The sequence below is a fragment of the Drechmeria coniospora genome, chromosome 02 (assembly GCF_001625195.1).
Source record: "Drechmeria coniospora strain ARSEF 6962 chromosome 02, whole genome shotgun sequence".
Classification (NCBI taxonomy): domain Eukaryota; kingdom Fungi; phylum Ascomycota; class Sordariomycetes; order Hypocreales; family Ophiocordycipitaceae; genus Drechmeria; species Drechmeria coniospora.
In genome coordinates, this window is record NC_054390.1 from 8467605 (window position 1) to 8495585 (window position 27981).

General features: G+C 59.9%; 7 protein-coding genes and 1 non-coding gene across 8 annotated transcripts; 4 read left to right on the forward strand and 4 right to left on the reverse strand.

Moving 5' to 3' along the window:
- Positions 1 to 2674: 2674 nt before the first annotated feature.
- DCS_05456 (fructose-2,6-bisphosphatase) lies at positions 2675 to 6584 on the forward strand (the record flags this gene model as incomplete). The annotated part of the gene is made up of 5 exons (XM_040802759.1): positions 2675 to 2786; positions 2867 to 3456; positions 3553 to 3666; positions 3732 to 4246; positions 4586 to 6584. 5 exons carry the CDS (start codon positions 2675 to 2677, stop codon positions 6582 to 6584), a joined length of 3330 nt encoding a protein of 1109 aa, XP_040657792.1.
- A 943-nt stretch (positions 6585 to 7527) lies between these two features.
- On the reverse strand, positions 7528 to 10117 carry DCS_05457 (uncharacterized protein; the record flags this gene model as incomplete). Its single annotated transcript, XM_040802760.1, has 4 exons — positions 7528 to 8055; positions 8104 to 9507; positions 9567 to 9760; positions 9820 to 10117. 4 exons carry the CDS (start codon positions 10115 to 10117, stop codon positions 7528 to 7530), a joined length of 2424 nt encoding a protein of 807 aa, XP_040657793.1.
- Positions 10118 to 12923: 2806 nt separating this feature from the next.
- On the reverse strand, positions 12924 to 15062 carry DCS_05458 (uncharacterized protein; the record flags this gene model as incomplete). Its single annotated transcript, XM_040802761.1, has 1 exon — positions 12924 to 15062. One exon carries the CDS (start codon positions 15060 to 15062, stop codon positions 12924 to 12926), a length of 2139 nt encoding a protein of 712 aa, XP_040657794.1.
- A 157-nt stretch (positions 15063 to 15219) lies between these two features.
- On the forward strand, positions 15220 to 15849 carry DCS_05459 (uncharacterized protein; the record flags this gene model as incomplete). Its single annotated transcript, XM_040802762.1, has 1 exon — positions 15220 to 15849. One exon carries the CDS (start codon positions 15220 to 15222, stop codon positions 15847 to 15849), a length of 630 nt encoding a protein of 209 aa, XP_040657795.1.
- Positions 15850 to 18307: 2458 nt separating this feature from the next.
- On the forward strand, positions 18308 to 18402 carry DCS_t55. The gene has a single exon. It is a non-coding gene; the product is annotated as a tRNA-Leu (tRNA).
- Positions 18403 to 18538: 136 nt separating this feature from the next.
- On the forward strand, positions 18539 to 19399 carry DCS_05460 (Gon7 family protein; the record flags this gene model as incomplete). Its single annotated transcript, XM_040802763.1, has 3 exons — positions 18539 to 18739; positions 18852 to 18947; positions 19091 to 19399. 3 exons carry the CDS (start codon positions 18539 to 18541, stop codon positions 19397 to 19399), a joined length of 606 nt encoding a protein of 201 aa, XP_040657796.1.
- Positions 19400 to 19555: 156 nt separating this feature from the next.
- On the reverse strand, positions 19556 to 22920 carry DCS_05461 (AvaB protein; the record flags this gene model as incomplete). Its single annotated transcript, XM_040802764.1, has 4 exons — positions 19556 to 20125; positions 20185 to 20309; positions 20372 to 22774; positions 22839 to 22920. The coding sequence occupies 4 exons, from the start codon at positions 22918 to 22920 to the stop codon at positions 19556 to 19558; spliced, it is 3180 nt and encodes a 1059-aa protein (XP_040657797.1).
- A 672-nt stretch (positions 22921 to 23592) lies between these two features.
- DCS_05462 (putative PHO87 protein) lies at positions 23593 to 27431 on the reverse strand (the record flags this gene model as incomplete). The annotated part of the gene is made up of 5 exons (XM_040802765.1): positions 23593 to 23738; positions 23788 to 24916; positions 24993 to 26157; positions 26259 to 26752; positions 27408 to 27431. The coding sequence occupies 5 exons, from the start codon at positions 27429 to 27431 to the stop codon at positions 23593 to 23595; spliced, it is 2958 nt and encodes a 985-aa protein (XP_040657798.1).
- Positions 27432 to 27981: the final 550 nt, after the last annotated feature.

The following is a 27981-nucleotide window of genomic DNA, read 5'->3' on the forward strand; positions in this document are numbered from 1 at the left end:
TCAGTACCTGTCTATGGAGTGCTGTACATGTAATACTGAATTGTGCGGATACAAGTACAGTATGTAGCCCCCTAACACCCCGTACTTCGTACTTACTGTACAGTATAGTACTTACAGTACTTGTAATAGTAATAGTGCAGTACCGTATCCGTATCCGTACTTGCATACCTGTATTAGTACCTACCACCCAATTTCTACCATGGACAGGCACCCACCCCATGCTTATATGCACAGTAGGCTTTTGCTCTGTATTGTCTTCGTATTACCGTCAAAACTGTTGTGTTTCTACTAGCAAGACTACCAAGTGATCCAGTCACGATGGCGGCCTTCAACGCAGCGACTGCCTCAGTCTCAACATCTACCCAGCTGCCTTGATCATATACACTATCCTGACGGCAGACGTTGAATCTACATCTGACTGATGGGGGATCCTGCCCTTTGCAAAGACTTCCAAGCATGCCCAGTTCTGTTTTCATTCAACTACTAGGTACTGTTGCAATCACCATATCGCAATCATCCGGAACCTCGCAGTAGCCACCTATCCTGCGAGCGATACCATAGTACTAACAGTAATAAATCAATGATACATGCACTTGCACAGTAATTAGATGGCACTAGAGGTACCTCGAACTCGTTCCCGTTCCCCGCAACGACTCCAAGCTACCCGAGGCACCCGAGGCAGTAGCGATCTAATACGTGTTGCCGATCGCGAATAGCTCAAAGTTTAATATCGGCAACCGCAACGGTGACTAGTCAGTCATCTATCTCTGCGTACTAGTACGTAGGATAGATTAGTAATGAACAGGTACGAAGCGCCGACCGTTCGTCGAGCTGCCCACCTCGATCGTTCTCTGGAAGAACTGGCCGTTGTCCAGAAAACCTGCATCGCCTTTCCCTCCGCACCCTATCCTATCCGCTTCGTCCACCAGTATTCGATAGTCTAGAGGCCGTCCAATCATTCATCCATCATCCTTACGCAATGAGAGGCGTGGCAGCGGGACCGTCGACGCCAAAGTCCTCGCCGTCGGGCAGGACGCGGGCAAATACGTGGAATTTTAGCAAGGTCAGCTCGATCCCTCGCTTCCTTTACCCTTCTTGCGTCCTCCCTCCCCTCCCCGTTTGTTTGCTCGTTTGAAAGCCCTCCCTGGTCCTCGGTACCGCTTGTGACCCGACGTCGCTTCGGTCGGTTCGGTTTTGCTCTCCTTCCACCACCTGTTCGACGACGGAAGATTCCATCGGTGGCGAGGACCGGCATCGTGACGACAGGGGAGAACCACACGAGATGACGGAGATATCCGGCCACCAGCTGGTGGGGACTCACTGGAGACCCGCCGGTGCCTGCAGTGTAACCGGTATGCCTGCCATCTGCTCTGCCGTCCGGTGCAATGCCTGCGTCTGCTGAAGATGGACAATGGAAAGACGTGCATGGACGGGAGCAGAAACGAGGCTCGGTGGCCTGCAAGTCGGACCATCGCTCTCGGCCTTGTCCCTGCACCGCCCCGGGCTCACGGCACTTTCGGACAGGGATCGGGCTCCCATGTTCAGACTCGAGCGAGTCGGAATCAGCATCGGCTCGGGTAGGCCCGGGAAGGAGCTCGATGGTAGGTGTCATCATTTTATGCACAATGCTCTGACGACGCCGAGCTAGCGCTGGCTCGATCGATGCTAGGTCCTCGTCTCGTCGGAAGGCTGGAACGCATCGCAGGCAGCCATCACGGTCAAGCTGGCGACGAAACACGGCATTGCAAGCATCGGCAGAGACGGTTCGTCCATGGTCGAGACCTGAACCCTCGACGAGGGGGGGAAGGGAGATTTAGACACTGGACAAGTGGACAGTGGGACGACGACAATGAGTCGGCCTCTCTGCCGGCCACGATGCTCTGCTGTGCTGGTGCTCGTGCGGGGTTTCGGAGCCATGGGAACCCCCCCTCTCTCGCCCCCCCTCGCCCCCTCGCCCTCCAAGGACGTCGAGAGACTCACGATGGCGATACGGGAGCTTCTGTCAGCGCAGACCCCATTTGACCTTTGTATGTCTGCAAGTATGTACTCGTTCCCGATACCCGGACTTTGATGCGACTAAGCGCTCGGTACAGAGACGTCCTCGGAACCGGCTCATCAAGCCCTTGCACGAGTTGCCCCCCGGCCCACGCCATCTATACGCTGAATGAATGGCATGCCCTGGAATGCACTCCTCTCCATGGCGTTGCCCGATCGCAGCGCCCCTTGCTTGGTGGACGGCGGGAGGTTGCGGGCAGTTACGGTCAAGGACCCCCGCTCCCTCCCCCCCCACTGTGCCACACGCTGTTGCCCCTCTCTGAGCGGCCCCTGTTAGCTGCTTGGTGGGACGGACTGGCCTGGGCGGGACCGAAAATCGAGCTGCCTCACGCGATCACTCCACGCGAGGATTCAAGGAAGCCGTCATCGAGCTTGAGCTTGACCCCTTTCTCACGACGTTACGAAAACTCTCACCCGCTGATTTTTTTTAAAATTTTGTTTTGCCTTGCCTCATCCTGATCTCGCTCGGCTTGCACCCCCCTCCCCCCCCGCTAGTCCCTGTGGTTCACGCACATCTGGATGCCTCGATCACGCCGGTCGCCCGCCATTGCACCCTGCTTGCCACAGCATCGTCTTCGTCCGAGCAGCACTTTGGCCTTGCCATTCGCGCCCCTTGACCATGTCTCCCAACAAGACTAACAATGGCGTCGGCGTCCAGGTCGAGGACACCAAAATATGCGTCGTCATGGTTGGTCTCCCCGCCCGAGGCAAGAGCTACATTGCCCAGATAGGTGCGTCAAGCTTCGTCATGCCGACCGGCCTTTGCCCTCGCCAATTCGCATCCTGACTCTCTCTCGCTTCGACCTCGCAGCGCAGCGCTATCTGCAATGGCTCTCCATCCCTGCCCAGACGTTCAACGTAGGCAATTACCGTCGCAATGACGCGCCCCAGCCCACGGCCGACTTCTTCGACACCAACAACGCAGAGGGCGAGCGGAAGCGTCGCCAGGCCGCCGAGGCCGCCGTCGCCGACATGCTCTCCTGGTTCCGCACCGGCGGCGTCGTCGCCATCTTCGATGCCACGAATTCCACAAAGGAACGGCGCAAGTGGGTGTCGGACACGTGCGCCGCCCACGGCATCGAGGTGCTCTTCGTCGAGAGCAAGTGCGACGACGAAGCCCTCATCATGGCCAACATCCGCGACGTCAAGACGACGAGCCCCGACTATCGCGGCCAGGATCCCGAAGATGCCGCCCAGGACTTCCGCAACCGCATCCGAAATTACGAAAAGATTTACAAGTCCATCGATGAGGACGGCGACGAGGACGGCTACACCTACCTCAAGATTATGGACATTGGCAAGCAGGTCATCATCAACCGTATCCAAGACTACCTCCAGAGCCGAATCGTCTACTACCTCATGAACCTCCACATTCGTCCGCGCTCCGTCTGGCTCTCAAGGGTATTTGCTTCTACTGCCCCCCTCCCCCTTTCCCTCCCCCTCCCCCGTGCGGGCCGATAAGCGACGTCCCACGCTGATACCGTCGTGGCGGCCCAGCACGGCGAGTCCATGTACAATCTCGACGGCAGGATCGGCGGAGATACGCTCCTGTCGACGCGAGGTCAACTCTACGCCAAGAAGCTTCCCCAGCTGGTTCGGGAATCCGTCGGGGTCGGTGCCTTCCCGCCCCCGCAGTCCGTACCCCCTGCTCGTCGACGGCCGCTGACATCGGCCAGGACGACCGACCCCTGACCGTGTGGACGTCGACGCTCAAGCGCACCATCGCCACGGCGCGCTTTCTCCCGCCCACCTACAACCAGCTGCAGTGGAAGGCCCTCGACGAGCTCGACTCGGGCGTCTGCGACGGTTTGACGTACCAGGAGATCAAGGACCGGTACCCCGAAGACTTTGCCGCCCGCGACGAGGACAAGTACAACTACCGGTACCGCGGCGGCGAGTCCTACCGTGATGTTGTCATTCGCCTCGAACCCATAATTATGGAGCTGGAGCGTAGCGAGAATATCCTCATCGTCACCCACCAGGCGGTCCTGCGCTGCATCTACGCCTACTTCATGAAGAAGGACCAAGCCCAGAGCCCCTGGATGAACATTCCTCTGCACACCCTCATCAAGCTGACGCCGAGGGCCTACGGCACCGAGGAGGTGCGATACGAGGCGAATATTCCTGCCGTGAGCACCTGGCGCGGCAAGGGCAGCACGGCCAAACACGAGAATCCTACTCTCGGGACCCTGTAAGTTGTGACGATGGACGAGCTTGTTGTTAACCTGCACGCTGCTCCTTGATGGATGGCATGCCCTACTACCCCTCACCACCAAGTGTCTCCACCATTCTCTTCTCGTCTTCCTCTAGTTTTTTTTTTTCATCTTTTGCATGAGCCGTGGTGATTTTGGCTATGTTATGGGCATCGTCGGCCTGCTTATGGCAAGCGCGCATCATACGGGGTTATGACGGCCACCGTGCCGATGTTTGGCACTGGGTAGATGCCGCTGCGGCGGAGGAGATGGGGATGCATTCGCACTGGCACTGGCACGCTTCGCATTGAAATTGGTCACCTCAACCTCGCTCAAAGGCGAGCGGGAGGACGATGGCATCCGCGTGATGGGCACGAGGGCAACACAGTTGAGAAGCAAAGGCCGCGCCACTGCCGTCCGACAGGAGCGCGAATCCATTTTGTGGCACCACTTTGTGCAATGTTGCTGCGAGTTCTGCAAACGCTAGCGAGCGAGCTGGCCCTCGTCCCTCATGATAGCCGGCGTCTGATTTCGACTCGAGTGCTTGGGCGTCAAGGTGAAGGATCCAATGGTGCGATTGCGCTGCAACCTCACGAACTCTGCGTGGCTGCCGAGCAACTGCCAAGCACCTGTTCAACCTACCATGAATCGCACGTCTCCCCCGAGGCCGCAAAAGACTGTCTTCTTCCTTCTCGCCCAGAGCCCCTAGTTCCTTTGTATCCGACTTGGCTTTTTCAACAACTGCAGCGATTCTGCAAGCTGCTTCAGGAACCAAAGCTGATTCCAGATCAACACCGGGTGATTTTGCAACCGATTGCGACTTCGACGAGCCTCGAAACAAGTTCATTCAGCATGTCAAACTGCTTTCAGCTGCCCGTCTTTGCGTTCCAGACGCCAGCCGCACCTTCAACGGCGCCGTGCTACAATCAATCTTATTACTATCTTTACAACGCTCCGATGCATGGCACAACGTACCGACGACCTCGACAGACAGAGTATGTCACTCAGCAGCCCGCCGAGACATGGCTCCCATCTCCCGCGATGATGCCAGTCTCGTACGTGCCCATGTCAGCTCCGCCAACGTCGTACGTGCAAACGATGGCCGCCTGTCCTTCCTTTCCGCCGCCACAGCTCACGACAACATACCTCATCGCGGCGCCATCCAATCTTGTTCCGCTTCCGCTTCCGCTTCCTCCCCCACCAACAGCGACCGAACTCTCGCAGGGCGCTATCTCGACGCCATCGGGGGTGGCCGTTGCAGGAGCCAACGTCTCCTCCCCCCCCTACCGCATGACCATCCGGGTAGTCTTTTATGGCCGGACGACAGCACCGGGTAGTGCGCTTTGGGTTCGCGTATGTGACGGAGTCTACTGCGAAGGTCCGCCGAGCGCGGCCCGTCTACGTGCCGATGCCGCCATCTTCGCCGAGCAGCACGGCCTGCCTGACCCCACGAGGGAGCAGATGACGCTGTACATCATGGTATCTGGTACCGCGGGGGCGGGAGCCGTGACCCGGCCGCGCGCCACGCTCAGCATTCTTGCCGCCGCAGGGCCCGTCGGCTCGCACCTCGTCGACCGAATCGTGCGTCTGGGAGGTGCCGGCGCCGGTGCCGACGTGCGTGATGCTCTGCGCGACGTGCGTGCCCGCCGCAAAGCCGTCTTTCTACTCGTCGACATGACGCCGTGTAACGATGACAGCAACAGTGACGCCCACAGTGGTGGCCCGGAGAAGAGCGCCGTCATCCCCGTCGCGGAGGGCGGCGAGAGCGGCGACGAAGTTGTCATCGAAGTTTCCCGCCACGACGACGGCGAGCACGACGAGAATCCCACGTCGGGTGGCGGTGGTGTTGGACACCATGGTGACGGCAATGACGGGGGGGATGGTTGTGCTGCCAACCCCGATGTCATGGAAGGAGTAGCTCACCAGCCGGAGAACCGTGTAGACCAAGAGTCGCAGCTCGCTAATGCCGTCGGTGGTGGTGGTAATGGCGAGGGAGTCGGTGGTGCCGTCAACTCCGATGCCGTCATAGATGGAGCAGCTCACGAGCCGGAGAGCCGTGTTGACGAAGAGCCGCAGCTCTCCAACGCCGTTGGTGGCGAGCCAGATCACGAAACGGAGGCCGAGCAGGCGCCAGTGGCGGGAGACGATGCCAATGCCAGTGCCGACGCCGAAGCACCTCATCCAGAGGCGGAGGAGATGGAGCCGGATGCGCGAGTGCAACCCGCCGAGGGGCAGAATGCAGCTTCCCCTGACAATGCTGTCAATGACCATGACGCCCTTCCCGGAGACGATGGCCAGACCAATGGCAACGAGAATGAGCCCACACCCGCAGCCTGACGAGGAGCAACAGCTTCATCGTAAATGGATCATGCAAGGACGGGGCTCGAAACGATTTGATGCAACGCTACTCAAATATCAGGCCCTTGGGTGGAACGGTTTTCTTTGAATTTGCAACAACGGCACAAGCGGGTTTGCCCGTCTCTGTTCTCGTCCAGACACCACGTATATATACACATTAACAAGGGGGGGTAGGAAGGGGGTTGGGGGGTGGGGAGAGAGAATCGGAGCCCATTATGACAGACCAAATTTCCTTGCCCGCCCTGAAACAAGAAATGAGAAAGGTAGAGGGCCGTTGAGTACTCGAGGCAAACGCCAGAGAACGAGACTCTTCAGGCACCCGAAAAAAACTCATAACTACCCCCCGCATCAGCGCCCACAAAGACACTTTTCTGTGTAATCGTACAGGGACAACTCCGGTACCCATAGTAATAGGTGTATTCCCTTCCGAGTCCACCTGCCTGCCGTGCCGTAAAAGATGCTTCGACTTCTCGCCCTGGTGCCGCCGTTAAGATGCTCCCTTCTGCAGCGCACGCTTCTCTCCAACCACCAAACCACACAAATACTGCGGGGGTGCCTTGCTGGGTGCGAGGTCAAAGAAATCGGCCAAAATCGCCCGAGCCATGACGCTACCAAATGGCGTCCCCGACTACTTCGCCGTCCGGCTCGACAATGTTGCGGCATTCGAGCGCCGTCGTGCTGGGTATCAGTCGAGCCGGTGGCCAAAAGAAAATGACAACGACATGGCTTCGTTTGACCGGTCAAAATACCTAGCCCAAAAACGAAGTGGCCGCCGATCTGATCCATGAGCTTTCCAAAAGATCGCCTCGCAAAGGATATCAAAGTAAGCAACAACTGCAGACGCCACCATGCTACATGAGGATATGGGAAAAACACCTGGCAAGGGGGCGTTTGTGCGGCTTCCAGTCAGCGCCACCGCGGCTCAAGAAGTGGTTGTCTTGATCCTCTTGGGCATCCGAGGCGTCGGCGGCTTCGTGGACCGACCCTGAACGCCGTTTACCTGCGGACCGCCCCCCGCCGGCGTGGGAACGCCGGAGCCGTCTTCCTCGACCTTGATGCCCGACGGGCGCCGCCGCTTGTTGGATGCCGGTGATGTGTTGGCGCTCGGTCCGCTCGAGCTCGTGCCTTGCTGGCTCGCCTGGACTTGCATGCCCGGGGCCTGCATCGATCCCGGGGCCGGGCTGCCGATGTGCGGTGACCCAGGCAGGTTCATGTGCGTCGCTGCGGGGCTCGCGCCCATCGGAAACTGCCCAAAGCTTGGCGTCCTCGGCGTCTGCTGCATCTGCTGCATGGCCATCTGCTGGCCGTTCAGGGCCTGTGCCCCGTTGATGTACGCCGAGACGTACTGATCGAGCGCGGCGTAGGGTCCGACGCCGGGGTTGCTGTGACAGAAGCCGAACAAGGGATTCATCTGGCCCATGACTTCGACAATCTTGCGATGGGAGAGAGGCTAGCGTCAGCATCTGCTCGTCGTGCCAATCGTGCCATCGCCACCTACCTCGAGGAACTGGTGGACGGCTTCCGTCACACCTTTGCTGTTCACGGCCGAGTCCGGGAGGTCGACCAAGACGTCGGGTGGCTGCGTTTGCGGCGACTTGAGCTGCTTGGCCTTGCTCTTCTTGGACATCTCGGGCGACTGCTTCACATCCTGCGAATTGACCTTGTGCCATTCCTTGAACCACATGTGCGCGGGTTTGGCGGCCTCAATGACCTGCTTCCGTGAAATGTATTCTTCGTGGCTCGTCGTCAAGAACTCGAACAGTTCGATCCGCTGATCGGCATCAAAGTGCACTCGAAGGATGCCGGTGGCCACGAGCTTGAAGCGGTTCGTCAGCACACACGCGACCGCCCTCCCGCAGACCGTGACAATACGTACGTGAGATCCCGTTTCGAACCAGTAAACCAGGCTTGCCTTGCCATTCTCGATGCAGTAGCAGTCTCCTGGCAGCGGCCGGTCTCCGCCCCCCCTATCCAAGATGAGCTGCATGCTCTTCACGCCGTTGGAGAAGTGCGTCTGAAAGTAGCGAGCGATGGCGGGATAGGAGATGTCGTATTGCTTGTCCATGGGGTCCTCGGACTCGGTCATGTGCAGCAAGTGGCGGAGGACGGCGTTGGGGGAGAAGAATCGAGCGACAAAGGCATTCCAGTACGAGAGATCATCCCTACCCTGTGTTTCTCCGTCAGCACCGCACGCAGGAACGGTAGGAGTCGCGACACGTACCCCCGGGAAGCCGCTCAAATGTTCGCTGAACTGCATCAGCTTCAGCAGGCACTGGCCCTTCAAGTTCTCCCTCCTCTGCTGATGCTGCTGGAAGATGGAGTTCTGCATGGCCATCTGTTGCGCCGCGCTCATCTGCTGCTGCGCCTGCGTCATCTGCTGAGGAGGCACCTGGACCAAACCCTGGCCTTGTTGCGCCTGGTTTCCTTGCGCCGGCGCTTGGGTCGGCGTTTGCGCAGGAGGCTGCTGACTGCTCGGAGCAGGCGTGCCGGCTTGGGACGTCTGCTGCGGTGTCTGCTGCGCCTGCTGGCCAGGCTGCTGCGGTTGGCCTTGTTGAGCTTGCGGCTGCTGACCTTGCGATTGTTGCGGGCCTTGCTGAGGCCCACCCATTTGATTTTGGCCTCCAGCAGCGCCGACGGGGGATTGCTGCGGCATGTTGGGCATGTTGGGGGTATTCATCGGCATGGGCTGTCCTTGGTTCGGGCCGGTGGGCATCTGCGGATTGTGCGCAGCCTGCTGCTGCTGGGCCTGCTGGGCCTGCTGGGCCTGCTGAGCCTGCTGGGCCTGCTGAGCCTGCTGGGCCTGCTGGGCCTGCTGTGCTTGCTGCTGCTGCTGCTGCTGATGCTGCTGCTGCTGCACCGCCAGCTGCTGGGCCATGATCGCCTGAGCCTGGGGGTTCTGGCCCTGCGACGCGTCCGAGTCAGCAAGGAGGGCAATCACGCAATGGCACCAAGGTCGCTTACGGGTCCCATCCTGCCTGCATTCCGCAGCTGCTGGATCTGCTGAGGGTTGAGCTGGTGCAACGGCATCGACATGGGCATGCCGCCGGCCATGTTGACCTGGACCTGCTGGGCCATCAGGGCCTGCCTCGCCTGCTGCTGTTGATGGTGGAGAAGTTGTTGCTGCCGCATGGCGGCCATGGCGCTGGGGTTATGGACTGCGAGACCGACATCAGCATGGGGTGAGCGAAGTCGAAGGGCGTGTGGGGATGGGTACATTGATTCTGCATCTGCTGCTGATGCTGCTGCTGAAACAGCTGCTGCTGGGCCGGATTCATGTGGCCGAGGGAGTGAGGATTGGCACCCGGAGGCATGGCACCCATCATGGCGGGATTCACCTGACCTCCGGGCCCGGACACGGCCATGTGGCCGCCAAACTGCTGGGGCATCCCGCCGCCGGGCGTGCCTGGCTGTGCGACGTTGGGAGGCATGCCGGGCCCCATGTGGTGGCCGGCGACGGCCTGATGTCCCATGGCCGCAGGATGGCTTGAAAAGCCTGCGTTGTTCATGGCCATCATTTCCGGGCTTCCTGGTCGACTACCCACCGCGTGGATATCGACGAGCGTGTGCGGACTCTATTGCATGCGCATGCGACGGCGGCGATGTGGTCGTGTGGATGCTGACGGGGTTGACGTGGGCGGCTGAGGATCAGGTTTCGGCTCCGCTTCGGGTCGCGGGCCAGAATGTCGGGAGGATGGGTATGACGCGAGGCGGTGCTGAGTCGTGGCGACGAGCCCGAACCGAGTGCAGGATGAAGATTGCTCGAGGGGAGGGCGACGTCGGAACGAGGGAGCCAGAGGAAAAGCGCGGCGGTGGCGGCGGTGGGAGTTGTCGCGGTCGTCGTGGTTGTGGTGGTGCTGTTGGGTGATACCAGCAAGACCAGCGCGGGCCTTGGCGATGGCAATCTCCGTTTCTGACTGCGTGCTTTGTCACCCGAGTCTGGATAGGCAGAGAAGGACGACGACGAGCGGCGGTGAGAGCAAAAGTAACGACGACGACGGCGGCGGCGGCGACGATGTTGCGTGCATGGACAAGACAGAATCCCAATGCCAATTCGACCGCTGACCTCCCTGCAAGGAAAGGGTCACGCCCCTGACGCTGCTTGCAATCGTTCGAGGCAGGCCAGCCCGAGATCGTGGGAGTAGCTTCGGCGCGCACGTCCAAGGCACGGCAACGAAGCTCTGGGGGGGGGAAAAGGCAGGAGGGAGAGGCGATAAACGAAAGCCTGCTGGTCGGGACGATGGGAAAATGATCTGGTCGACGAGGACGAGGACCAAGCACTCGTGGGGGGAGGGCGGTGGTGGGGGGGGGGGGGGGGGGGCGAGACGTCGCAGTGTGTTGCAGCAAAGGCGTACCGTACACGGTGACCAAAGCCGGCGAGACGGCCTCGAGATCTTCCTGTTGCGTGGTGGGTGCAGCGAGCGACAAGACCCAAGGACCAGAGACCAGCGACCAAAGACGGGAGACAACCAAAGCAGCAGCAGGGGAGGTGACCCAGTTTCGGGAAGCCAGAGTTGGGAGTGGGGTTATGCAGCTACCACGAGGTCCCGGGGTCAAGGCAGCCATAATAGCCGATCGCCGCCTGCGGTGAAAGCTGGGCATCGAATGACTGCCTAATTATGTCGCCCGGTCCTTTCGTGGCTGGTGGTGTCATGATATCGCTATAGGGAGGGTACCCTTCAAACTGGGCGGGCCAATTCTTCAACCGAGGCACACGCTCGCTGCGTGGCCTCCTGACTATACTTTGTACGTGCGTCTGGATTCTTGCGTCACAACATTGGCAAATAGTCACGGGACGCAATGCCTATTCTCGATTCGTTTTTTTCGTCGTTACGTGACGCGCATGAGTCTTACTCGCCAAGAAATCGGCGTCGAACCGTCATCGAACATGTACTGTCATATTATTTCTTTTAAAAGGAGAACTAGTATTATTACCTAGCACGGAGTACGGAGAACATGTACTGTACTTACCGTACTTAAGGATTCTGTACTGTACTTTATGCAAGTACGGAGTACATCCTGGGCAAAATGCTGGCCAGTTGCATACTCACTCTTTGCATACCCATTTAAAGCGGCGCTTATTGTTGGCTTCCGCCGCTAAAGCGATTGCAGCGGTAGCGAGCACGTGATTTCACACAGTGTGTATAGTGCAGAAAATTTTGCTGGCACTGTCGAGCAATATCTTGAAATCGCGGGCCGACTCGCAAAAAGATTTCCTTTCTGCATCAAGATTTTCGCGGAAAAGCCTGCCCTGGGTCGGCTGTTCTCAATGGGGTGCCTCGAGCGTGACAGCTTGAGCAATGTCTTGAGAAGGACGTCTGCTTTCATCTGAGCAGCCAGCGTCCTCTCAACGTGGACTGCCATGAGAATCATTGTCGACCTGGTTGATGCAACCTTTGCGATGATTTTTGCGTTGCATTGCTAACTACCCAAGACGAGTTTCAGCCTTTTCACCTGCAGGTACGGCCCCTCCCCCCCTTCTCCTGCATTTCACACGCCGCGAAGCTCCCCATCACGTCTCTGAATGATGACACAATTTAAAATTGTCTTCTTTTCCCAACTGATTCGACCATGAGGAAGTTCAGTCTGTTCGGGCCTCAGGCCTGTTACTTGCCAGTATTATTTTGTCTGACTACACATTTTTCACATCTGAACGTCGTATCAGCTCTGTACTCTACGCACTTGCTAACGTTGGCTCCGTGCACAGATTGGCAAACCCCGACGCCGCGGCCGCATCGACTAACCCGTTCACAGCCAAACGCACAATGCGATTGCTCAATATGGTAAGCATACCCCTTGCCCTCGTCTGCGTCGGGTTCGTTTTTTTTTTTTTTTTTTGCTTTGCCGCTGTCTATCATGATGAAACATTCCACACTATTCGCAGTTTCCACTCGAGTCCCGTCGAGCCTTGTCTGGGACAAATGAGGGTTTATACTTCCTTGGATGACTGATCCAGCACAGCTTCATTTTTTTTTTGTTTTCTCGACTTGCAAATTTGGTCAAGAATGGCAGAAGAGGAAGCTAACTCGAAAAAGATGCAGGAATTCGCACCGTCACACGTCGTAATGAGTACATGGACTCGTAGTAATATAATGCATGCACATGATGCTTCATTCCCATAGTCTCGCCTCCTCGCGCCCGCCCCATCGTCAAGTCGCCCCATCGTAAAGTCGTGCGGCCGGTGAACAACGCCTGCAGCTGCTTAGCCAAGTCCCATAGCCTGAATGCCGATGCCCGACGGCTGCGAGGCAAAATATTCCTAAATGAAAACCGAGGCACCAATCGCTGATGCATGCCCATGAGCCCCTTTCGATTGCGCCGTCAAGCCACGCGGACCTCCTCTCTGGCCTCGTCCCGCAGCACGCGTCCGCCGACGATGCCCCTCCTGTTCCGTCCCGTCCTCCCTCTGCCGAGCCAGTTGAGCTTGAGCATCTTGCAGAGCTCGACCATCTTCTGGCCGCCCTCGTCGCCGCCGTCGTCGAGGCCGTCGAGGCTCGACAGCACGCTCATGCACTGCAGCATGCGGCCGACCATCTCGGTGACCTGCTTCGAGCCGTCGACGTTTTCCTCGAGCACGCTGTCGAGCACCTGAGCGCTCGAGGGCGTGAAGGACCGGACGGCGCCGTCGCTCACGTGGCTGCCGAAGCTGACGTTGCTGAGGGCGCGACCGCGGCCCCGGTCGGAGCCGTCGCCGAAGAGGGTCGTGCCGTTGGAGGTGTAGGATCCGACCGAGAAGGAGGGGTCGGCCGACATGGCGGTGCCGGGACGAACCATGGAGGTGAAGGACCCGGACGGCGAGGCCGAGAGGTTGCTCTCCATGGGCGGCGGCGAGGCAAGCGCCATGGAGGGGATGAACTCGAGCGACAGGCGGGAGAAGAGGGGCTTGAGGGTGTCGTAGCGGGAGAGGATGACAATGTCGCGGAAGGACGTGAGGACGAGCCGTCGGACGTCGAGGACCTTGGACGCGAGGGCGACGCGCGCGGATTTGGCCATGGAGGTGGGTGACGGCACGAGGCTGCCCCAAAAGTCGCGCGACTGCTCGGGCGTCATGATGATGCCGCAGCCGGAGACCTCGAGGTCGAGGGGCAGGAAGACGGACTGGACGTAGGGCAGGATGGAGGTGAAGGTGAACATCCAGAGCTCGACGAGGGTCGGGATGAAGCGGTCCTCGGACGTGAGGCGCAGGGATCGATCCAAGGCCGAGAAGCCCGTGTTCAGCAGGTCGCGAAGGTCGTCCACCATGCTCGCGGGGGACCTCTTGTGGATGCACCACTTGATGTGCATCTGGACCACGCGGTTGAAGTCCTCGACGGGAAGGCGGAGGTCCTCGCCCTCGAAGACGACGAGCAGCTTCGCCTTCAGGTAGGGCCAGGCATCGTTCGGCGACATGTGGTTCTGCAACCCGAGCTTGCCCGGATCGATGGGGTCGTATATGGTGGACTGCTGGGACAGCGACGGCACCGACCCGGACCAGTCCTGCAAGCCAAAGGTGGACTCGGCATCCAACCGGCTCTCGGAACGGTCCGCCAGCTTCTTCTCCTTCTTGGTCTTGGAGAAGCCCGAGGAGGCGGGAGCGGGGCTGACGGGGATGTTGAAGTTGTAGAGGCTGCTCGGCGCGTTGGGGTCCGTCGGCTTGGAGTTGCTCGCGGCCGACGAGAGCGACAGGTGATACTCGTCCTTGAGCTTCTGCTTCTGCCGCGACAGAAAGTGATGCTTCTTCTCCTTCTCCTTCTCCTTGCCCCTTTCCTCGGTGAAGGACTCGCTCGGACGGATGGTGGTCGAGGACGAGTTGTTGTGGCTGAAGAGCGACGCCGCCGGCGGCTCGGCCAGGCTCGTCGAGCTAAAGTTTCCGCGATGGAGAGCCGAGAGGGCGGTGCCGAGCTTTCCGGGACTCGGGAGCGCCTTCTCCTTGGGCTCCTTGCTCGTGCCGATCTTGCTGGGGCGAGAGAAGAGCTTCGACTTGGCCTTTTCCGTCTTGGTCGACGTCTTGTCCGGCAACGGCAACGACGGCGAGGGCATCGGCGGCACGGGCGGCATCGGCTGAGGGGGCGACGTCGACTTTTCCCCCGGCGAGCCCTGGCCGGATCGAGGGAAGACGAGGCTCGCGGCGGCGGCGGCGGCGGCCGACGAGTGCGAGCCGGCGAACCTGTCCTGCGGATGCTGGTGATGGCCGACGACAGGCCCGAAGGCGGAATCGCGCGGCGCGCTGGCCTCGGTGAGGCTCAGCAGGGGCGGGCTCAGGGGGGCCTTGCTGCCGCTGCCGCGGCGGGACCGGTCGTTGGCCTCGCCGGGGAAGGGCACCGTCTGGGACCGCTGGCGCGCGTGGGCGGTGCCGTGGTTCTGATGAGCCATGACGGCGACGGCGGCGGCGGCGGCGGCGGCGGCGGAATGGGCCGGCTGCGTCATGCTCACGTGGGACAGGTTGGAGGTGGAGGTGGAGGGCAGGTTGGAGTCGAACATGCCGGGCGTCGCCGAGTGTTTTCTCGAATGGCCCCTGAGGGGTGGTGCATGCGTCGACGCCGCGGTCGCGACCTGCGCCACGGAGCCGGGGGCGGCAGGGCGAGAGAAGTTCTGGGGCTGCACGATCGGCGTGCCGGCGTTGGCGAAGCGGTTGTAGATGGGCGTCGCCGACGAGGCTTCCTGCTGGTGCTGGCGGGACCCGGTGACGGCCGCACCGGTGACGACCGAACCGGTGACGGCATGGGGAGTCTGTTGTGCCTCGCCATCCTCGCTGCCGGAGGAGTCGACGCGCAAGGGGAGCGGCCGGGTCGGTGCGGCGGCCGTCGGGCGATGGTGGGAGGACGAGGCCGAGGAGGAGGACGAGGTGAAGGCGGACGAGGAGGGCGGCGGCACGAAGGCGGCCTGGCTCAAAGGCGCGGCCAGGACGGCGGGAAAGCCGGCGGCGGCGCGGCTCGGACGCCTCGACGATGCCGACGCTGGTCCAGACTGCATTGTCGCGGATGCTGGCCGGTCTCGTCACATCTTGAAGCGGGCAGAGCGGATGTCTGCCAGCACTGCGTCGTCTCGCACCGGACGGCTCGACCTTGAGGATGCCCGCCCGCTTGCTCGTGCGCAACTCGCCGCGTGGACGGATGGAATCGAACGACGTGTGCTTCCGCCCGAGGTGGCAGGACGAGGGCGAGGAGCCTATGGACGGCTCAGCGGGACGCTCGACGAAGCAGGCAGAGCATGTAAGGGAGGCTCGAGCAGCCGAGTCGAGGCGAGTCCAATGGACGGGTGCGTTTGACCGGGGCGAGCAGACGCTGACGTTGAACGTTGGGCGGATGGAGGAGCTGGGGTGGTCGATGGCGAGTGTCGTGTGTTGTACGGAGGACGGCGTAACGAGCGACGTGGAGTAGACCGTGGTCGGTGAGGGGGAACGGCCTGACGTACCACTTGCTCGCAAGTACAAGCATTCACCAATGCACAACCAAGTATCCGTATACGTACGGGGTATTGATACAGTATTATGTACGAATTAGGTACAAGTAATTACTGTACTTGTACTTGCTTATGTGCGGAGCACAGTACTGCTGTAAGTACTATTAATGCTAGGTACTTGTGGGCGTAGTCTGCTGCACTTGCATGGAAACGTCACAGTACGGTCACAGTACGGAGTTGTAGTAATAGCACTGAATGCAGCAACTACAGGATACCTTTATGCAAGTACCTACTGTAGTCAAGGCAAGGAGCGAACAAGAATATTACCACCTACTTACTAGTATGTGGTGTTGCTGCCTTGCCTGTTCAAGTAGCCTGAGGCAACAGTACCATGAAATCAGGTGTTTCCGCGCTTGCATGTGGACGTTCTCTTCACTATTCACTCTTTACTCCTCACGATTCTCTCTCCACTCCTCACTCGTTACTCTTTACTCGTTACTCGTTACTCTATACTCGTCACTCTTTACTCGTCACTCTTCACTCGTTTGCTCTTTACGATTTACGATTTACAATTCACGATTCTCTCTCCACTCTTCACTCTTCACTATTTACGATTTACGATTTACGATTCTCTCTCCACTCTTCACTCTTCACGATTTACGATTTACGACGATTCGCGATTCACGATTCACGATTCACAATTCACAATTTACGATTCGCAATGTACGATTCGCAATTTACGATTCACGATTCCCAATTCACGATTCCCAATTCACGATTCATATTTCACGTTTCACTCTTTACTCCCGCAAACCGGCACAACACGACCTCAAATAGGATCTACTCTTACCTAATTGTTTCAATAGCCTGCCGTATTATCAGCGACTTCAAGACGATTAGGGAACTACTAGACTCAATGCAAGATGCCATCAAGGCACATCAGTCTCTCTATTTTACCGGTAATATTGCAAGGCTAGGCGCAGGGTAAAGCTCGGCTAGCTAGGCAGGATGGTGGGGCAGACCTAGGAGAGTAAAGCTCGGCTAGGCGCAAGGGTAAAGCTCGGCTGGGCAGGGAGGTGGGGCAGATCTAGGAGAGTGGAGTCTGCCGTAACAGTAACAATAAGGCGGCTACGGATACAAAAGGCACAGAATCGTAAAGCTTGGAAGAAGGGCAAGCTTTAGTCTTGAATACAACCTCACGATTGAACGAGGCGCACTTGCTTACTACCTAAATGTCTTCGAACGGGCCCGTCCATTGCAAATATTCTCTATCGGGATATTTCTTCAATCAATGTTATTATTACGAACCTAAAGGTGGCGAATGGATTCAAGGGTATGCTTATTGACCTTGACCTGGCCAAGCCGAGAGATAGATAATGGCCCTAGTAGAGCGCGTTACGGGACAGGTAGTCGAGGTATTCCGTGCAACACCGATCATACCTACCGTCATGATCTTGAGTCATTCTATGATCTTGAGTCGTTCTATGATCTTGGGTAGTTCTATAGTCTTGAATCGTTCTATCATCTTGAGTCGTTCTTTCATGTTCTGCTTTGGATGTGTGCGCGTCAATCATGGAGGACTGGAGTTGCCAGTGTACGGATGCTGCGTAAGGAAAGCATGTTGAGAGATTGGAGATTGGAAGTTTCGATGATGCATGACGCATATTGCGGATCAGACATCGTATGCCACTCACCAGAGACCTGAGGTGCCATTCAAATATTTGATGAAATTGCGAAATTGGTCCTGAAAATGTCCCAGCAAAAGACTCCATCAGCATCATGGGTGCTGTCGCATCAGCGTGTCGACGCCTTCACCATCGACGGCAGGTCTCCAGAACGCCTCACATCTCATAGGAAAAGCATCGCGTCCATGCGATCCACGATGCTGTCATCCCCCCAATTATTTTTGCGGACAAAAACGCATAATATAGACCCTTTGACAAGAGATGACAAAGTGGACGCTCCGAAGCATACGGTTTCTCCAAACGAAACCGAATTCAGTCATCGAAGCGCATGCTGGGTTGCTGATGCAATGCCGTGCCAGAAGCCGCCACCACTTTGACCACGGCAGGAGTGGTTGCGAACCCCAGTCGATGCGTAGCTTGGCTGACGATTAACAGTACTTCTAAATGTTGCGCCGTGGCAATAAAACAAAACCAGTCACCAGTAATGACGCTCACTTGTACCAGCGGATGCGAGGCTGCATCGAAAGCTGTAACCGTGCTCACAAAGTGCTCTGTACTCAGGGTGGAGCTGCATCACATGCCAAGCTAACATGATGCACGTTAAGAGTACCTCTAACTTGAAGAATCGAGAAACTTCCTGCCAGAGTGGCCGAGTGGTTAAGGCGTTGGTTTTAAGTGGCGTACCACTATCACCAATATCGAAAGATGCCCGGGATCGAAACCTGGCTCTGGCTTACTTTTTTTTTGCTTCCGCCGCATTTTCAGTGTCAATTTACGCATCAAATGTTTGCTGGCTTCATTCATCCCCGTGTCGACGAATTCGTAATACTTCAAAATGTGGGTGGCGGTCAGCCATGCTGTGCTCTCTGAATGAAATGGGAATCCATTCCGGCAGCTGGGGAGGGGCACCATGTTGGCGATGAAAATGACGGTGTGAACTGGGTGAAACCGAACACCCCAGCTGTAGGAGCAGGGTCTGCAGATACTAGCGAACCTGTTGCCAATGCTGGTAAAAGTATGCTCGACCCTCGAGATGCTCAATCTACCCTCTTCTACCCTCTTCCAGTGGGCGTGATTTCATCTTGTCGTCAGAGAGCACACTCAAGCATCTAACGGCGAACGGAGCAATTACAGTGGTGGCAGGTTGCTTACAGCGCTGCACTGCACTGTACTTAGTCTCTAGGGCACCAACTGGAACAAGACATTGTTTGGCCCCGCGCTTCCACCCACTCATCTCAGCGCAGGGAACCCACCCTTCAAGCGAAACGTGACCTGCAGGGTAGGCCGTGATGATTAATAAATAATGAATATCTGACCCTCACGCTCAGCACCATCATTTCAAATACTTCACCTAAACCACAACCCCCCTCCCCCCCCGGGCTTTTCTTCCAACCTAACCCAACCCAACGCACGATTTCGCAGCCGTTCTACAGCGAGACGAAAATGGCGCAGGAAAAGCCAATGGTGCTCGTGGCGAGCTACAGCTCCCCCGCCAACGACGCCTTCGAAACGAAAAGGACCATTCCAGCGCCGCCGTCCGATGCCGTCTCCGACAAGACCATCTACCTCGAGGCCCTCCGCAAGGCCGTCGCCGAAACCCAGGGCCAGGTGAACAAGGAACTCACGGCGCGCATGGAGGAGGACAAGGCACGCGACGCGGCCGCCGACAACCCGGTCGACGACGACAAGGAGGAGCAAAACTACGGCGAAGAGGTCCAAGAAGAAGACTGAGGATGCGCTGCCGGCAAGCGGTGTGACGACATGACAGGCTTCCGACATATCTAGTGATAAAACTCTGTCGACACGCCCGCGGGTGCCTCCCACCATGCAGCACGGCAGGCCGCCGGCGCAACCGCGGCGGCCAAGCTCGCACCGCACCGTGGCCGTCTAGAAGCCTTTCCCCCAGTTCGGCGCTCGCAGGCTGTCCGCCTTCTGCCCCGTCACGCGGCCCAGACAGCCGTAATGCACCACGACGTTATCCGGCAGGACGGCGACCACGCTCCCCCCGATGCGCATGCCGCCGCCGAGCTTCTTGTGGCAGACGACGCAGTGCCTCTCGTCGGTGATGATGACGTGCCTGTTGCGCCCGCCCTGTCCGTTGGCAGCGTCATCCCCGAGATGCAACCGTGCGGCGATGGATATGCTCTCCGTCTTACGCAGATTCGCCTCGATGCGCGACTGGTTGACGAGACTGTTGGCCGACCGTATGCGCCCGCGAAAGTAGTCCTCCAATGCCCCGACGGCGAGGTCATCCGGTATCAGGCCGAGCGTCGACGTGGCAGGCAGTCGCGAGCCGTGCTTGGAGAGGAGATCCAGAGCCGGCCCGAGCTGGGGCTCATGAGGAGGCTGCGGCTTGAGGTAGAGCGATAGCAGGACGTGGTATATGGATTTTGTCGGGTCGTCGGATTCGACCGTCTCCGTTCCCTGCGGCAGAGCCGACGACGAGGCCTCCTGCGACTTGTGTACGCGGTTGCAATATCTGCTCCGGTTAGGAAAACCCAAATCATGCTGCGCACCTCGGACGCGACGTACTCTTCGGCCTTGGCAAAGTCATGCATCTTGAAGACGTAAATGTCCAGGGCCTGTCGATGCTGCCCCATGTTGCTCAGGACGACCGCCTGGGCTTCGTAGAATTCGGCATCTGCGTCCGTCAGCAACCATTCCCCGTCGCCAGGGGGCAGGGGGGGAGGCATCGCATCGTACCATCCTTGGGAATCTGCGAAAAGGCCTTCATCAATCCGTACACCTGCCGCGAGTCGCGCAGGAACTTGACAAACTTGTCCATCAGATGGTCACCTCCCGCCTCCTTTCGGCACAGAGCCTGCACGTACAGCTCGACGAGACGGTTGTGGAAATCCGGCGTCATATCTTCGAGTTCATTGACGAGGTGCTCCAAATACCGCATCTCCAGCTTCGTGTCCAGACCGTGAAGGAAGGAGACGACTCTCTCGCGGGGCAACGTCTCGGCATTCTCCGTATCCCCCGTGAATATCTCCATGGCGTAGCCGGGATTCGCCTCGAGCGTCCACCCGGCATGCTCGAGAATGAGATCAATCTCGGACGGTGGCAGGTTTTGCAGATACTGTATCGTCCGGTCCGGCCCGTGAAGTGCCGGCGCCGCCTCGTCTGGCTTCGTGGACGACCCGAACCTACGGAGCAGACCCAGAGCCTCGTTGTGCAGCTTCTTGCCGAAGAAGAAATCGACGAGCTCGTTGTACCTGTTATGCTCCAACAGCCTGTCGTTGACGACTTGGGGGTCGCAAAAGTTGGGTATCCGAAACAGGGAACCGGCGAGCGACGGTTGCGAGAACATGTAGGCGCGGAAAAGGGTGGTGTCGACGAGCCGGAAAGTGTTGCGAAGCTCCTCCTCGAGCTTCTGATCCGACTCGTCCTCGGCCGATCGGAAGAATCTCTCGGCAACATCCTCGGCGGAACCTTGGTTGTCCGTCCGGGCTTTCAGCTTGCCCGTCACCGGATCGATGACTCGCTGCAGACGCGCGCGGGTTCCGGCGAGATAGCTGTTCAGCTCCAAGACGGCCTTGGTCAGGTCCTTTCCCTCCGGAGGACCATCCTCGGCGGCATGCGACTCCTTCGAACTCTCCGCGCCATCCTCCTCGGCTCCATCCTTCTTTGCCGAACCGACGGGCGAGACGTCGGCGGAAGCGGTCTTGTGGGAGCCCCTGAACAGCTTGGCGAAGCCGCCGACGGCTTGTTGCGGGGAACCATCCGCAGGGGTCGTAGGCCTCGTCCCGTGCCTCTTCTTCACCGGCATTTCCTCGTGCTCGTCCTGCTTGCGATCGGCATACTGCGACAACTCCCCTGCGATGGAAGGCGGAAACATTCTCAGAACTCGTCCCGGGGCCGCATGGACCTCGTCCTCGTTCATCAAGTCCATTGCTTGCCGATATTTCCTCTTCTTGAAAAGCATTTCGGCCTTGAGCATCTTGACCTCTCGGAGCGTCTCGGCCTTGCTCCTGAGCAGCGCATCTTCAAGCATGGTGAGGATGCTGATGGCCTCGTCGAAGCGACCGGCCGTCACCAACTCCTCGACTTGCGAATCGTAATCGGTCGTTCCCATCTTCCAGACGCACCGGTCGCTGGAAATGTGAAAGCCCTTGCCGGCGTGGGCGAGGCTGACGGTCGGCGGGGGGAAGTGCAGCTGGGCCGCGCCGGGCAGGGCGATGGTCTGCAGCATCGACAACGTGTCGGGGTTGCGCACCTCGAGGGAACCCTTGGACGGCGGATGCAGGGCGACGATGTAGGGATACGAGTACCCGATGGAGTCTGGCGCGGCCGGCCATGGTATTTGCCTCTTGTTCAGCGGCTTCCCTTGGTCGCTGATGAACAAGGTGTTGATGTCCTTGGCCAGCAGCATCTCGCCGTCGGCGAGCTTCGCGGCGAGCGGCTTCGGCATGTAGCCGCCCAGGCCCATGTATCCCATGCCTGCGCTGCTGACGGCACCGAAGCGGCTGCCCTGGCTGGAGCCCACGACGGCGCCGGGACCGACGATGTCCTCGACGGCGCGGGATGCGGCGTCGACCATGACGTACCCTCCATTCATGCCGCAGACCAGCTTCGTCGCGCTCGCCCACGTGATTGTCCGGATCGATTCCGGAAGGACGACCTCGCCGACGTCATGTCCCAGTTCGCTCTCGTGCCAGCTCCAAAGTAGCAGGCGCCGCTTCACGGCCACGGCCAACCGGCTGATGATTTCGGGTATGCCGGAGTCGGCATCCTTGACGATGTTGGACGTCACGGCGAAGCAGGACGCATTCTTCGATCGGCCGAGCGTTTCGATGAGCCCGTACGATTGCAGGTCGTACAGGGACACGTGGTAGTTGGACAGGGAAACGATGGTGTTGGCTTCCTTGATGATGGCCAGCTGCTCTATCGCGCGCGTCGAGAACTTTTCGACCTCGCGCAGGAGATCCGTCGGCTTTCCCGACGCTCGCGATACGGGTCTACCGCCATCCTCGGTCGTCGTGTTGCTGACCTCGCTGCTGTCGACCGAGGCGTGAGGGACGCTGTGCTGCTCCGTCGAAGGGAGCTCGTTGAGCCGGTAGACGCGAAGCACGCCCGTGTTGAGGCCGACGAGGATGCGGTCGCCTATTCGAGTCACCGTTAGCTCCAGCACTCGCCAAAAGCACCGATCCTACGTTGCCGAACGTACCGTAGGCGAGGATGGTCTCGATCCTGGACTTGTCTCGCTGACGCAGCTCGATGATGGGTCGGGCGGTGAAGGCGGAGAGCATGGCGCTGGCTGGCCGGGTCGGAGCTCTGCTGCGGCCACCGTCAGACGAAGAGCATTGGGCCGCTCGAGTTTAGCGGGTACGTTAACACATTTGGCAGGTTGATTCTCGCTCCGAGGTTGAGGTGGAAGACGACGAGAAGCACGAGATGGACTGCCTGCGTAGGTGGGAAGTACCTCTACGGTGCTGTATTGATTGGTTGGCACCATCGACAAGACGACGTCAGCGCAGCGGATGCCGGCCATGCACAGTGTCACAGTGCGCATTCACACAGTGACCCTCAACCGTGACACTCTTCACTTCCCAGGCATGGATTCCTTCGGCCATGGGCGCGAAAAGCAACAAATGATCCCAGCTAGTTACTGATGTTTTATGACTTTGTGTCGGGGATTGCTTCGGCCGGCAGGCTTGCGCAAACGGGAACCCTACGGCGGCCCGGATGCGAGCGAGCATCGTCACCCATCCATTCCATGTCTCGCCGTGTTTTCCCTTTTGACTGACAGGCTCCTCTGCCATGACTTGCCGCTCAGTCCAAGCCTCTCAGTCCAAGTCGCTCAGTCCAAGCCTCTCAGTCCAAGCCGCTCAGTCCAAGCCGCTCGGTCCAAGCCTCGCAGTCCAAGAGTCCAAGCCTCGCAGTCCAAGCCTCGCAGTCCAGGCCTCGCAGTCCCAAGCCTCTCAGTCCAAGCCTGCCAGTTGCATGATGCCATACCCCAGCGTGATGGTGACGACGAGGGTTATCAAGCTGCTCGGCACGCCTCGGCTGATGAAGTGATTCACGCGAAGATATCTCCGGCCGGCGGCATCCTCCTTCATGATGGCGGCTGCTCTGCGTTAGCGCGAACCTGCGGCGGCGAGGTCGAGGAGACGTACTCATGTTGGGGAATCCGCTCGTGGGCAGCCCCATGGCGGCGCTGCACATCAGCACGCCCCCCATGACGAGGAGGTTCGGACGCGGCTGGTCCATGGCGACGCCGACGTCGTAGACGAGCGGCAGGAAGATGAGGGCGGCGACCGTGTGGCTGATGAAGGTGGCGATGACGAGGATGAGGGTGGAGAAGACGACGAGGATGCCGTAGAGGCTCATGCCCTCGACGCCCTCGGACACGAGCCCGGCGACGGTGTGCAGGAGCCCCGAGGAGCGGACGGCCTTGCCGAGGGACAGGCCGCCGGCGGCGAGGATGATGATGGTCCAGGGGAAGTTGTTGAAGTCCTCCTTGGTGAGGATGCCGATGCCGAAGAAGAGGACGATGGGCATGACGGCGATGACGCCCATGTCGCCGAAGACGCCCTCGAGCTTGTGGCTCCCGCACCACAGGGCGATGGTGGTGATGGTGACGACGGTGACGAACCACTGGACGCCGGTGAAGCGCTCCTTCAACGGCCGGATGGGCGAGATGCTGGTGCCGCGGCCGGGCCGGAAGCTCACGAGCAGGAGGAGCCAGATGAGGACGAGCGAGGTGGCGCCGACGGGGATGACGATGAAGAACCACTGCAGCCAGGTGGGCGCGGGGTCCATGATGCCCATGGCCACGACGTTCTGGGGCGACGCGATGGGCGACAGCATGCCTCCGACGTTGGAGGCGAGGGCGATGCCGATGATGACGGCCTTGGACATGTCCGAGTCGGACGGCAGCGTCCGCAGCATGGGCTCGATGATGGAGTAGCAGAGGACGGGGGCGGCGACGTTGCTGATGAGCATCGAGGCGAAGGCGGCGACGAACATGTTGGCGATGAGCACCGTCTTGGGCTGGGTGCCGGCCTTGCTCAGGATGAGCGTCGCGAGCCGCTTGTCGATGGTGCACTTGGACAGGGCGGCGGCCAGGGTGAAGCCGCCGAGGAGCAGCATGATGACGGGCGTCCACATGGCGGCGAAGATGGCCTCGGTCGCGCGCTTCGCGCTGAGCCTCTTGTGGTGCTTGCCCTCGGCCTCGTCGCAGACGACGCGCAGGATGACGGAGAGGAAGGGGATGAGCAGCGACGTGACGAACAGAGGTATGGTCTAGGAAACGGGAAAGCCGGGGTCAGAGGCGGGTCCGGTGCTCGAGCGTCGGGGCGGTGGGCGGAAGCTTGCTTACCTCGGTCGCCCAGAGCAGGCTCACGAAGACGAGCATGGCCAGGCAGTTCTGCTGCTCGGCCTTTTTCATGATGGGGAGGGCGAGGAGGGCGAGGAAGACGGCGATGGAGGCGAGGAGCGTCAGCATGGAGCCGTTCATGAGCCAGGCGGGCAGCGAGAGGCGGCCCAGGGGCGTGCGGATCTGGCTCGCGGCGACGGCCTTGTCGTCGTCGCCCTGCAGCCGCTTGGGGGCCGCGTTCGGGTCCTGGCCGAGCAGGGACTGGCCGAGGCGAGCGGCCTCGCCCCGACGCTCGATGCCGATGAGGTCCCTCCAGACGGTGTTGCGCTCCCAGACGACGTGCTCGCGCAGGTGGGATCGCAGGTCCCGCTTGGCCAGGTCGGCGTCGCCGGCGGTGACGACGGCGGCGTAGGCGGCCTCCATCTTGGCGATGCTCTCCTCGATGACCTTTTTGGTCTCGTCCTTGAAGGGGTACGCCGGGTCGACGTGGGCGCGAATGTAGGCCGCCTTGAGCTCCTTGTCGAGGATCTTGTCAAACTTCTTGAGCACCTTTGTGAAGCCGGTGCGGTTCAGCTGGGCGTACGACTTGAGCTCGCAGAGCTGGACGTAAAGGCTGATGATGCGCTTCTTGAGCATGATGACCGAGGAATAGAGATTGTCGGCGAAGAGGGAGTTTTCGCCAAAGTCGTCAAAGGTGATGCTGTGGCGGCGCGAGGCCCGGCCATGCTCCGGCGCGAGGCCCGGCGGCTCCAGAAGGTGGGCCGCCGCCCTCCTGCGGGCGGCGTTGGCACCCTTTGGCTTGTTGAGGCCGGTGGTCTCGTCGTCGCTGGCACTGTCCTCGACGTCATCCTCGTCGTCGTCGGAGGCGGCGACGGTGGAGCTCGCAGGCCGTCCATGGCTCCGAGGATGGCCGCGTTGGCCTTCGGACGAGACGCGGTGCAGGGCAGGCGGCGGATCGGCGGCGTGGCAGTCGCCGACGTCGTGGAGCAGCTGCTGGACCTCGTCGAGGAGCTCGCCCTCCTTTGTGACGTAGAAGGAGCATATCTTGTCGAGCTCGACGCCGAGGGCCCTGGAGAAGACCTTTTCGGCGTCGTCGGCGGCGACGAGGGGTCTCGATTCGGTGTCGCCCGCTCGGCTGTCGTGTGCTGTCTTCTCGAGCTGGTAGATGCTGGCGGCGGGGGGGAGAGATGAGAGGTTAGCGTGTCATCCGACGGAGGCACCTCACCGGGGCCCGGGGGGGAGAGAGGAGGTGGGGGGGGGGGGGCTCACAGCTTCTTGAGGTTGCTGTAGGCGATGTAGTGGCTGCTCCAGTCCGGAACGGCGTTGAACTGGATGCTGTGGGAAAACTTCATCTCGTCCTGGGCCTCGAGCCAGCGGCGCTTGCTCTCCCGCTTCTCCCGTCGTTTCCTGTCGCGCTCTTGGGCGTCCTTGCTCGCTTGTATCTCGCCGTAGTCGGAGAGCTCCAGGACGACGGCCGTGGAGGTGTCGTGGAAGCGAAGGCGGTGGTGGTGGTGGTCGGCGGCGTCGCTCCCTCCTCGTTCACTCACGGCGGTCTGGGAGCAATTCGTGCTGCGGGTGGGGCCAGCGCCGGGAACAGAGGAGGGATTGAGGAGGCTAGCGGGAGGCGAAATGGTGGGAAACGCTCGCCGGTTCTCGCATGGGGCAGGCGGAGCGGCAACGGCGCGGAGAGGGTGGATTGACGTTTGTTCGCCGCCGGAGGCAAACCAGCTGCGTCGTGCTCGTGACGGATCGCCACCGTCGGCCTGGCCTCAGGCGGTAGGCAATGGTTCGGAGCAGTCTAGGCACATGCCGCGCAGGAGCCCTAGTCCATCTGCCGCCCACGCGCGGTGCATGTGCATGCAAGGTAGGCCTGAGGCAACGGTAATGTACATGCAAAGATGGGCCTGAGGCTACGGTAATGTACTGTACATGCAAAGATGGGCCTGAGGCTATGGTAATGCAAGTACTGTAAGTACATGCAAACGAAGGCCTGAGGCTACGGTAATGTACGTGCCCGGCAGGCCTGATTCTACTGCACGGAAAGTCGGAAGGCGCGGCCGCGACTGCCCGTCGACTGCTGTCGAGGGAGTTATGTGGCGCGTGGCGGGAGGCAGCTGCAGTGTCAACCGGCCCTCCTCATTGGCCTAGAGGACCAGCTCGTGGTTGGACTTGCCACGTTGGTGCCCCTGGAGTTACTGCATGCTGCGCTGGGGGGAAGGGGCAAAGGTGGGTACCGGGGGAAGGGGGAAGGTACCGGGGGAAGGGGAAGGTACCAGGGGAAGGCACCGGCAATACCGTATCGGTGACTGGCTGCCGCTTCCGCTTCCCCCCCCTGGCCCCCTACTGCGCTGCCGTTGCGTTGCCGTCAGGCCGCCGTTACGCCGCCCGTTACGCTGTCGTTGTGCTCTCGCCGCCTACAACCACGCTGGCGTTTCGCTGCATGGCGCCTGCAAGAAGCGAGAGCCAGTGAGCCAGCCCAGCGCTGGTCAGTGCTAGCGCATGCGCGAGGGCAGCACCCATCGCATCATACGACCAGCGTCCGCCTAGACCTGGCAGGTAGCACAGCGTCCGATCGCAGGCCATGTGACAGACTGCCTTGGGTGCACGTTCCGGATTCACTGGTGACGAAGGATTACCGTCACGACCGACCTCGAGCGACGGCGTCCCGACACGCCCTCCCGTGATGACGGTGACGTCCCCCCGTGCCGTCGGAGATGCTTCATGGCGAGCCTCGTACCACCACCCTGTCGTCGTCTGATGGCGATTGTGCCGCCCGGGTGAAGCAAAAACACTTTGGTCTCTGCTCGTGTGCTGCGGACCCCCGGCGTCTTCCCATGTCGAGAACGGAAGAGCACGACTCGCTCCCGCCGAGGGATGCCCCTCTCGACGGCGCACGGCCCATGGCGCAAGCTACAACGCGAAGGACTCTGTCGTCGGGGAAATGACTGCGGAGAACATGCGTCAACGTGGGCGTGGAAGCGAACGCCGTCAC